This window comes from Lolium perenne, chromosome 5 (assembly GCF_019359855.2).
Source record: "Lolium perenne isolate Kyuss_39 chromosome 5, Kyuss_2.0, whole genome shotgun sequence".
Classification (NCBI taxonomy): Eukaryota; Viridiplantae; Streptophyta; class Magnoliopsida; order Poales; family Poaceae; genus Lolium; species Lolium perenne.
Genome location: NC_067248.2, coordinates 18,906,773 through 18,917,936, shown reverse-complemented (window position 1 = coordinate 18,917,936; position 11,164 = coordinate 18,906,773). Strand labels below are relative to the sequence as shown.

Below are 11,164 nucleotides of genomic sequence, written 5' to 3'. Positions count from 1 at the left end.
ATTGAATGCTTACTATGTGACATAAGAATACTATGTGCCTTGATTTTACATTTTTTGTTTTTTCTGAATTTTTATGCCCATTTGAATCTTGGTCAAATCCTAGGTTTGGCCATGATTTAAACAAGTTTAAAACATAAATATGAAAAAATAAGCATATATCCTTCTTAGTCACTCCAAAATGTAGATCTTGGTAGGGTTTTTGAAATTTCCATGTTTGAAACCAAAAACCACTTCTCTTCATGCATGCCTTGACTTCATAAGACAGAGTTTAGGGTTAGGGGTAGCTAGATACTTGATTTTTCTGGTTTGAATATGTCTAGACATTGTTTATCAACTTAATTGAATGCTTACTATATGACATAAGAAGACTATGTGCCTTGGTTTTTCATTTATTTTGATTTATTTTGAATTTTTATGCCCATTTGAATCTTGGTCAAATCCTAGGTTTGACCATGATTTAAACAAGTTTAAAACATGAATATGAAAAATTAAGCATGTATCATTCTTAGTCACTCCAAAATGTAGCTTTTGGGAGGGTTTTTGAAATTTCCATGTTTGAAACCAAAAAACCGCGTACTTCTCTTCATGCTTGACTTCATAAGACAGAGTTTGGGGATAGGGGTAGCTTGATACATGAATTTTCTGGTTTGAATATGTCTAGACCTTGTTTATCAACTTAATTGAATGCTTACTAGATGACATATATAAGATGACTATGTGCATTGGTTTTTCATTTTATTGTTTTTTTTTAATTTTTATGCCCATTTGAATCTTGGTCAAATCCTAGGTTTGACCATGATTTAAACAAGTTTAAAACATGAATATGAAAAATTAAGCATGTATCCTTCGTAGTCACTCCAAAATGAAGCTCGATCTTGAGAGGGTTTTTGAAATTTCCATGTTTGAAACCAAAAAACCACGTACTTCTCTTCATGCTAGACTTCATAAGATAGAGTTTGGGGTTAGGGGTAGCTTGATACATAAATTTTATGGTTTGAACATGTCTAGACATTGTTTATCAACTTAATTGAATACTTAATTACTAGATGACATAAGATGACTATGTGCATTGGTTTTTCATTTTTTTTGAATTTTTATGCCCATTTGAATCTTGGTCAAATCCTAGGCTTGACCATGATTTAATCAAGTTTAAAACATGAATATGAAAAATTAAGCATATATCCTTCTTAGTCACTCCAATATGTAGCTCTTGGGAGGGTTTTTGAAATTTCCATGCTTGAAAACCAAAAATCACTTCTCTTCATGCATGCTTGACTTCATAAGACATAGTTTAGGGTTAGGGGGTAGATACATGATTTTTCTGCTAGTTTGAATATGTCTAGACCTTGTTTATCAATCTAATTGAATGCTTACTATATATGACATGAGCAGACCTTGGTTTTAATTTTTTTATACCCATTTGATTCTTCGTCAAATCCTAGGTTTGTTGACCTAGATTTGAACAAGTTTAAAACATGAATATGAAAAAAGTAAGCAGGTACGCTTCTTAATTAGTCACTCCAAAATGAAACTCTTGGGAGGGTTTTTGAAATTTCCATGTTTGAAACCAAAAACCACTTCTTCTCTTCATGCTTGACTTCATAAGTCAGGGTTTACAGATATATAGGGGGTAGATACATGATTTTTCTGGTTTGATATGTCTAGACCTTGTTTATCAACTTAATTGAATGCTTACTATATGACATAAAAGACTATGTGTCTTGATTTTTCATTTTTTTTTTAAATTATGCCCATTTGAATCTTGGTCAAATCCTAGGTTTGACCATGATTTAAACAAGTTTAAAACATGAATATGAAAATTAAGCATGTATCCTTCATAGTCACTCCAAAATGAAGCTCTAGAGAGGGTTTTTGAAATTTCCATGTTTGAAACCAAAAAACCACGTACTTCTCTTCATGCTTGACTTCATAAGACAGAGTTTGGGGTTAGGGGTAGCTTGATACATGATTTTTCTCGTTTGAATATGTCTAGACCTTGTTATCAACTTAATTGAATGCTTACTATATATATGACATAAGAAGACTATGTGCATTGGTTTTTCATTTTATTGTTTTTTTAATTTCATGCCCATTTGAATCTTGGTCAAATCCTAAGTTTGACCATGATTTAAACAAGTTGAAAACATGAATATGAAAAATTAAGCATATATCCTTCTTAGTCACTCCGAAATGAAGCTCTTGGGAGGGTTTTTGAAATTTCCATGTTTGAAACCGGCCAAAAACCACATATCTTCATGCTTGACTTCATGAGACAGAGTTTAGGGTTAGGGGGTAGATACATGATTTCTCTGGTTTGAATATGTCTAGACCTTGTTTATGAACTTAATTGAATGCTTACTATATGACATAAGAAGACCATGTGACTTGATTTTTCATTTTTTTTAAATTATGCCCATTTGAATCTTGGTCAAATCCTAGGTTTGACCATGATTTACACAAGTTTAAAACATGAATATGAAAATTAAGCATGTATCCTTCGTTGTCACTACAAAAAGAAGCTCTTTCATTTCATTTTTCTTTTCCGCAAGGTCGGGAGTCGGAGGAAGAGGGATCACACGGGAGGAGACGAAGGGAGAGCAGTCACGGGGCCCCACTTATTTATGGTGTCTATCCTTTTTCTAGTAATATTGACTGTTGTGCAGGGTTGTCAGTGCGCAGGGGGGTGCGACTCATGCGAGCGAGCGAGAAAGGCCGAGAATGAGAGAGATTTTTTTTTAGAGGGACAACCGAACGATCCTGAAGGACCCAGATTTCCAATACGCATCAGAGCGCAGTTTACAGCAGGACACAAAATTAACAGGAAATTACGTCTAAATCCCTATGATTTACATGGTAGACCCCATGCTGAAAGCAAGAAATGCGATCGGGTCCTTAACAGCCACCGTCCGGATTGATCCTCGTCCCAGCCGGGGACGAACCACTTGGTGCGACCAAATCGCCATGGCTACAGAGCCTGCACACCATGTCCTACGAGCTGAGCTAGAAACGACTTGCCAAAACCGGCAGCCAACGGAGGTGGATAATTGGAGAGAGAGAGAGAGTGTGTGTGTGTTTATGCCTCTCTCTTGACAAAGAAGATGGCTGGGAGTTTGCCTACCAAGCGTACGTGACTTGTGCTCACTGAAGTGTGGGACCTTACGCACGTGACAGACTTGTTGCTCTAATAACTCGGGTGATCATTATACTGTATTAGTACATAGTTTCCTATGGATCCTTCTTAGTCACTCCAAAATGAAGCTCTTTGGGAGGGTTTTTGAAATTTCCATGTTTGAAACCAAAAACCACATATCTTCATGCGCTTGACTTCATGAGACAGAGTTTAGGGCTAGGGGGTAGATACATGATTTCTCTGGTTTGAATATGTCTAGACCTTGTTTATCAACATAATTGAATGCTTACTATATGACATAAGAAGACTATGTGCCTTGATTTTTCATTTTTTAAATTTTGCCATTTGAATCTTGGTCAAATCCTAGGTTTGACCATGATTTAAACAAGTTTAAAACATGAATATGAAAAATTAAACATGTATCCTTCGTAGTCACTCCAAAATGAAGCTCTTGAGAGGGTTTTTGAAATTTCCATGTTTGAAACCAAAAAACCGCGTACTTCTCTTCATGCTTAACTTCATAAGACAGAGTTTCGGGATAAGGGTAGCTTGATACATGAATTTTCTGGTTTGAATATGTCTAGACCTTGTTTATCATCTTAATTGAATGCTTACTAGATGACATAAGATGACTATGTACATTGGTTTTTCATTTTATTGTTTTTTTTTAAATTTTTAAGCCCATTTGAATATTGGTCAAATCCTAGGTTTGACCATGATTTAAACAAGTTGAAAACATGAATATGAAAATTAAGCATATATCCTTCTTAGTCACTCCAAAATGAAGCTCTTGGGAGGGTTTTTGAAATTTCCATGTTTGAAACCGGCCAAAAACCACATATCTTCATGCTTGACTTCATGAGACAGAGTTTAGGGTTAGGGGGTAGACACATGATTTCTCTGGTTTGAATATATCTAGACCTTGTCTATCAACTTAATTGAATGCTTACTATGTGACATAAGAATACTATGTGCCTTGATTTTCCATTTTTTGTTTTTTCTGAATTTTTATGCCAATTTGAATCTTGGTCAAATCCTAGGTTTGGCCATGATTTAAACAAGTTTAAAACATGAATATGAAAAAATAAGCATATATCCTTCTTAGTCACTCCAAAATGTAGATCTTGGTAGGGTTTTTGAAATTTCCATGTTTGAAACTAAAAACCACTTCTCTTCATGCATGCTTGACTTCATAAGACAGAGTTTAGGGTTAGGGGTAGCTAGATACTTGATTTTTCTGGTTTGAATATGTCTAGACATTGTTTATCAACTTAATTGAATGCTTACTATATGAAATAAGAAGACTATGTGCCTTGGTTTTTCATTTATTTTGATTTATTTTGAATTTTTATGCCCATTTGAATCTTGGTCAAATCCTAGGTTTGACCATGATTTAAACAAGTTTAAAACATGAATATGAAAAATTACGCATGTATCATTCTTAGTCACTCCAAAATGTAGCTTTTGGGAGGGTTTTTGAAATTTCCATGTTTGAAACCAAAAAACCGCGTACTTCGCTTCATGCTTGACTTCATAAGACAGAGTTTGGGGATAGGGGTAGCTTGATACATGAATTTTCTGGTTTGAATATGTCTAGACCTTGTTTATCAACTTAATTGAATGCTTACTAGATGACATAAGATGACTATGTGCATTGGTTTTTCATTTTATTGTTTTTTTTAATTTGTATGCCCATTTGAATCTTGGTCAAATCCTAGGTTTGACCATGATTTAAACAAGTTTAAAACATGAATATGAAAAATTAAGCATGTATCCTTCGTAGTCACTCCAAAATGAAGCTCGATCTTGAGAGGGTTTTTGAAATTTCCATGTTTGAAACCAAAAAACCACGTACTTCTCTTCATGCTAGACTTCATAAGATAGAGTTTGGGGTTAGGGGTAGCTTGATACATAAATTTTCTGGTTTGAATATGTCGATCTAGACATTGTTTATCAACTTAATTGAATACTTAATTACTAGATGACATAAGATGACTATGTGCATTGGTTTTTCATTTTTTTTGAATTTTTATGCCCATTTGAATCTTGGTCAAATCCTAGGTTTGACCATGATTTAATCAAGTTTAAAACATGAATATGAAAAATTAAGCATCTATCCTTCTTAGTCACTCCAATATGTAGCTCTTGGGAGGGGTTTTGAAATTTCCATGCTCTTGAAAACCAAAAACCACTTCTTTTCATGCATGCTTGACTTCATAAGACATAGTTTAGGGTTAGGGGGTATATAGATACATGATTTTCCTGCTAGTTTGAATATATCTAGCCCTTGTCTATCAATTTAATTGAATGCTTACTATGTGACATAAGAATACTATGTGCCTTGATTTTCCATTTTTTGTTTTTTCTGAATTTTTATGCCCATTTGAATCTTGGTCAAATCCTAGGTTTGGCCATGATTTAAACAAGTTTAAAACATGAATATGAAAAAATAAGCATATATCCTTCTTAGTCACTCCAAAATGTAGATCTTGGTAGGGTTTTTGAAATTTCCATGTTTGAAACCAAAAACCACTTCTCTTCATGCATGCTTGACTTCATAAGACAGAGTTTAGGGTTAGGGGTAGCTAGATACTTGATTTTTCTGGTTTGAATATGTCTAGACATTGTTTATCAACTTAATTGAATGCTTACTATATGACATAAGAAGACTATGTGCCTTGGTTTTTCATTTATTTTGATTTATTTTGAATTTTATGCCCATTTGAATCTTGGTCAAATCCTAGGTTTGACCATGATTTAAACAAGTTTAAAACATGAATATGAAAAATTAAGCATGTATCATTCTTAGTCACTCCAAAATGTAGCTTTTGGGAGGGTTTTTGAAATTTCCATGTTTGAAACCAAAAAACCGCGTACTTCTCTTTATAAACGAGAACAAGATTGAGGGAAGACGCCTCTCAAAGGGGGGCGATCAGCTCATATATATAGCATGGTTTACAACGCCTTGGAAGCCAAGGAAACAGTCCCCCATCGTATCAATCTACAACTATACAAGGTAGGCAAGATACGGTAGGATCTCTAGACAGCTATACAAGTTACGTACGTTAACATCCCCCCGCAGTCAATGCGTCGACTGGACGAACGCATAGACTGTACCGAAAATCCAAGAACAGCTGGGACGGCAGGCCCTTCGTCATAATGTCAGCAAACTGGTGTGAGGATGGCACGTGAAGAACCCGAATCTGACCAAGAGACACCTTTTCGCGGACAAAATGGATGTCGATCTCGATGTGCTTCGTACGACGATGCTGAACCGGGTTGCAGGCCATGTAGACAGCGCTGACATTATCACAAAAGACGACGGTTGCGGTACGGAGAGGGCGATGAAGCTCGTGAAGAAGCTGACGAAGCCAACAACACTCAGCCACAGCGTGAGCGACAGCACGATACTCGGCCTCAGCACTGGAGCGAGAAACTGTAGCCTGGCGCTTGGAGGACCAGGACACAAGATTGTCACCGAGATATACACAGTAGCCCGAAGTAGACCGGCGAGTGTCGGGACAGCCGGCCCAGTCAGCATCCGAGTACGCGGTGAGCGATGTAGCCGGTGTAGAATGCAGCCGAAGACCAAGATCCAGTGTACCCTTGAGGTATCGCAGAATTCGCTTGACCAAGTTGAGATGAGGCTCACGAGGAGCATGCATGTAGAGGCACGCTTGCTGAACAGCATGTGCAATGTCGGGACGCGTCAGTGTCAGGTACTGAAGGGCGCCAGCAAAGCTGCGGTACTCAGTAGGATCGGCAATGAGAGGACCATCATCGGCGGAGAGCTTGCAACGAGTGTCTATGGGAGTAGCACACGGGTTACAATCAAACATGCCAGCTCGGTGTAGTAAGTCGATGGCGTACTGGCGCTGTGAGAGCAACATCCCGGAGGGCGAGCGAGTAACCGAAATGCCAAGGAAGTAGGAGAGATCTCCGAGGTCGGTCATGGAGAACTCGCTATGTAGAAGCTCGGTGATGTGCTGGAGAAGGCCGGTGCTGGAGGCGGTGAGGATGATGTCGTCCACGTACAGAAGGAGGTAGGCCACCTCATCACCCCGTCGAAGAATGAACAGGGAGACATCACAAAGAGACGCAACGAACCCGAGTCGATGTGCGTAGTGAGCGAAGCGCTGGTACCAGGCACGAGGGGCCTGCTTGAGACCGTAGAGGGACTTGTGGAGCCGACATACATGTTGAGGATGATCAATGTCGATGAAGCCAGGTGGTTGCTCGCAGTAGACCACCTCGTCAAGATTGCCATGAAGGAAGGCGTTCTTGACGTCGAGTTGATGAATTGGCCAAGCACACGAGACGGCGATGCTGAGGACGACACGAATCGTGGCGGGCTTGACAACCGGACTGAAAGTCTCATCGAAATCAACTCCTGGCTGCTGAGAGAACCCACGAACAACCCATCGTGCCTTATATCGAGCAAGACCACCATCAGAAGCAAACTTGTGCTTGTATATCCACTTTCCTGAAACAACATTAGCACCAACCGGACGAGGAACAAGCGACCAAGTACGGTTATGGATAAGAGCATTGTACTCATCAGTCATGGCAGCACGCCAGTGGGGATCCTGGAGTGCACCCCGATATGTTTTCGGAATAGGAGAAACCGAGGTGTGAACAGCCGAGAGGTTGAGCTTGTCAACCGGCCGAACGATGCCATGCTTTGCACGAGTGATCATGGTGTGCGTGTTCACGGCTGGCTCGGTACGGCCACGAGTAGGAGGCATAGGTGGAGGTGGGGGCGGAGGTGGTGTAGGCGAGGTAGACACCGGCGAGATAGGCGGGCTAGACTCAGGCGAGCACGTGCGATCAGCAAGCAAATCGGATGCATGTGCAGGTGAGCTGGGACGTGCGCTCGTGGGTGCAGTTTCATGCATGCGGGGCTGGGCATGTGTGAACACAGCAGGAGTGGGTGTCTGCGTGCATGCAAGTTCCAGGAGAAAGTCAAGAGACTCAACGTGGGAGGCAGCAGACTGGGAGGTGGTGTGAGCGAAAGGGAAGTTATGCTCGTCGAAAATAACATGACGAGAGACAATAACGCGACGGGAGGCGAGGTCGAGGCACCGGTAGCCGCGATGTGAAGACGGATACCCCAAGAATACACATGCGGTGGAGCGAGGAGCAAGCTTATGAGGAGCTGTAGCAGATTGATTCGGGTAACATAGGCATCCGAAAACCCGAAGGTCGGAATAGGAGGCAGGTTTTTGATGGAGAAGAGTGTATGGGATGCGAAAGCCGATGGGCTGACATGGTCGTCGGTTTAGGAGATAGGTAGCGGCAGCGAGCGCCTCGGCCCAGTAGGATGCGGGCATGTGTGCTTGAAAAAGGAGTGTGCGAGTGATGTCGTTGAGGGTGCGCAAGGCTCGCTCAGCTTTGCCGTTTTGGGGAGAGGTGTACGGACATGACATGCGGAGGTGGATACCGTGTCTAGCAAGAAACTCGATGAGTGTAGAGTTGACAAACTCGGTGCCATTATCGGTTTGGAGAGAAACCACGGGAAGGTTAAACTGAGTACGTGCATAGGCGATGAAGTTAATGAGGATATCAGTGGTATCGGATTTGCGCCGAAGAGGAAAAGTCCACATAAAATGGGTGAAGTCGTCAATGATGACAAGATAATATTTAAAACCAGAATTACTCGCAACAGGAGATGTCCACAAATCACAATGAATTAACTGAAAAGGAGTAGTGCAAAAAGTTTGAGACCTAGAAAACGGTAGACGGACGTGCTTGCCGAGTTGGCATGCATGACAAACCACGGTAGCATTATTACATGGAATAGAAAATTGACTAGATAAATGTGACATAGCGTCACGGCCTGGATGTCCTAAGCGGCGATGCCACAGCTCGGTGGAGTCGGTGGAGGCGACGAGGCCGAAGGAGGATGGTGAGCTGTTGCTTCTGGAGAACTCGTAGAGGGGTCCAGGGCTATTGCAGCGTATGATCTCGCGCCGGGTTTGAAGGTCCTTAATGGAAAAACCAAAGGGGTCAAATTCCACGGAAACAAAATTATCAATAGTGAATTGACGGGTAGAAATAAGATTTTTGATAATGTTTGGAACTACTAAGACATTGTTGAGAGAGAACGTGTGGTGTGGAGTTGGTATAGTAGCATGCCCTGTGGAGAGAATGGGGAGAGGAGCACCATTGCCGACCGTGACATGGGAGGGAGTAGAGGTGTGGGTAGGAGAGGAAATTATACCGGGATCAGACACCATGTGGGAAGTAGCGCCAGAGTCCATCGTCCAGTTGCCGGCGTTGAAGGAGCCAGCAGTGTTGTTCAGTGCCGCGACGAGGGCGGAGCAGTCCCATGCAGGGCTGTTGGCGGCCGGAGCGTGCTGCCAGTACGTATTCCCGTACGTAGTTCCTGGAGATGGAGGAGCAGTGCCGAACGCCTGACCATGCAGCGGGGCGAGCTGGGTCGTGTAAGCCTGCTGACCAGGCGGAACCCAGGTGGACGGGCGGTGCGACGGCGGCGCAGTTGGCCGCGGCCCGAGAAGGCCCGGGGCGCCAGAGGGAGCCGAACCTCCAACGGGACGCCAGTTGGGTTGCATCTGCTGGGCTTGGCCGGTGTAGGGATTGAAGCAAATCCAAGGACCCGGCGAGCCAGACGGAGTGCTGCGCGAGTCGTTCGAGTTGGAACCGCCTCCTGCGGTCCCGTTTTTCTTCTTCCTCTGGAAGCGGCCCTGGCCGCCGCCGCCCCCGGAGTTGCGACCGCTGCCTTGCTCACCACCAGTGGACGAGCCAGACCCGGCAGCGTTCCCGTACATCGCAACTTGCGGCGAGGGCTGGAAGGTGTGGGCGAGCTGAGTCTCGCGGAGAAGGAGGAGCGACCGCGTCTGCAGGAAAGAGGGGACCGGCACCTGCATGGTGACAAGGGTCGTGATGTCGGCGAAACGAGGGTTCAGGCCGCGGAGACAGTTGAGGACCAGCGTCTGGTCGGTCACCGGTTGGCCGACGTCACGCAGCGCATCCGAGAGGGACTTGAGGCGGTGACAGTAGGCGGTGATGGAGAGGTCGCCTTGGGTGATGGCCCGGAACTCCGCCTCAAGGTAGACGGCGCGGGTCATCTGGTTGTCGAGGAAGAGGTTGCGGATGAGCGCGTAGGCCTGGAACGCCGTCTGTCCCTCCGCCATGATGATGTCGAGGATCTCCTCGCTGATGGAGCCGTAGAGCCAAGAGCGGACGGTGAAGTCCAGGCGACTCCACTCGGCGGTGCGGTCCGCGGCTGGGGTGTCTTGGGCGACGTGGTCGGTGAGCTCGTACCGGCCGAGGAGAACGCCGATGAGCATGCGCCACTTGGAGTAGTTAGAGGCCTTGAGGTCGAGGATGACCGGGACGTGCGTTTTCACGCTGGCGACATTGGCCGCGAGGCTGGCCGGTGAGGCAACGGGCATCACGGTGGTGGAGAGGGTGCCCGTGGTTGTCGTGGTGGTGCTTGGAGCGCTCATGACGGCGGTGTGCGGAAGCTAGATTGGATCGGGAGGCTGATACCATATAAACGAGAACAAGATTGAGGGAAGACGCCTCTCAAAGGGGGGCGATCAGCTCATATATATAGCATGGTTTACAACGCCTTGGAAGCCAAGGAAACAGTCCCCCATCGTATCAATCTACAACTATACAAGGTAGGCAAGATACGGTAGGATCTCTAGACAGCTATACAAGTTACGTACGTTAACACTCTTCATGCTTGACTTCATAAGACAGAGTTTGGGGATAGGGGTAGCTTGATACATGAATTTTCTGGTTTGAATATGTCTAGACCTTGTTTATCAACTTAATTGAATGCTTACTAGATGACATAAGATGACTATGTGCATTGGTTTTTCATTTTATTGTTTTTTTTAATTTGTATGCCCATTTGAATCTTGGTCAAATCCTAGGTTTGACCATGATTTAAACAAGTTTAAAACATGAATATGAAAAATTAAGCATGTATCCTTCGTAGTCACTCCAAAATGAAGCTCGATCTTGAGAGGGTTTTTGAAATTTCCATGTTTGAAACCAAAAAAC

At 43.4% G+C, this 11,164-nt stretch overlaps 1 protein-coding gene across 1 annotated transcript; it reads right to left on the bottom strand.

Moving 5' to 3' along the window:
• Positions 1 to 8,652: 8,652 nt before the first annotated feature.
• On the bottom strand, positions 8,653 to 10,676 carry LOC127321696 (uncharacterized). Its single transcript, XM_051350721.2, has 2 exons — positions 9,351 to 10,676; positions 8,653 to 9,114 (listed from the first exon to the last, which is right to left on the bottom strand). The coding sequence occupies exons 1-2, from the start codon at positions 10,597 to 10,599 to the stop codon at positions 9,077 to 9,079; spliced, it is 1,287 nt and encodes a 428-aa protein (XP_051206681.1). The 5' UTR covers positions 10,600 to 10,676; the 3' UTR covers positions 8,653 to 9,076.
• Between the last annotated feature and the right edge of the window lie 488 nt (positions 10,677 to 11,164).

Coding starts and splice junctions, on each gene's coding strand:
- LOC127321696 (XM_051350721.2), bottom strand. CDS start 10,599: ATGAGCGCTCCAAGCACCACCACGACAACCACGGGCACCCTCTCCACC. Junction 9,115..9,350: donor CCACATGGTGTCTGATCCCG/GTATAATTTCCT, acceptor TTTTCCATTAAG/GACCTTCAAACCCGGCGCGA.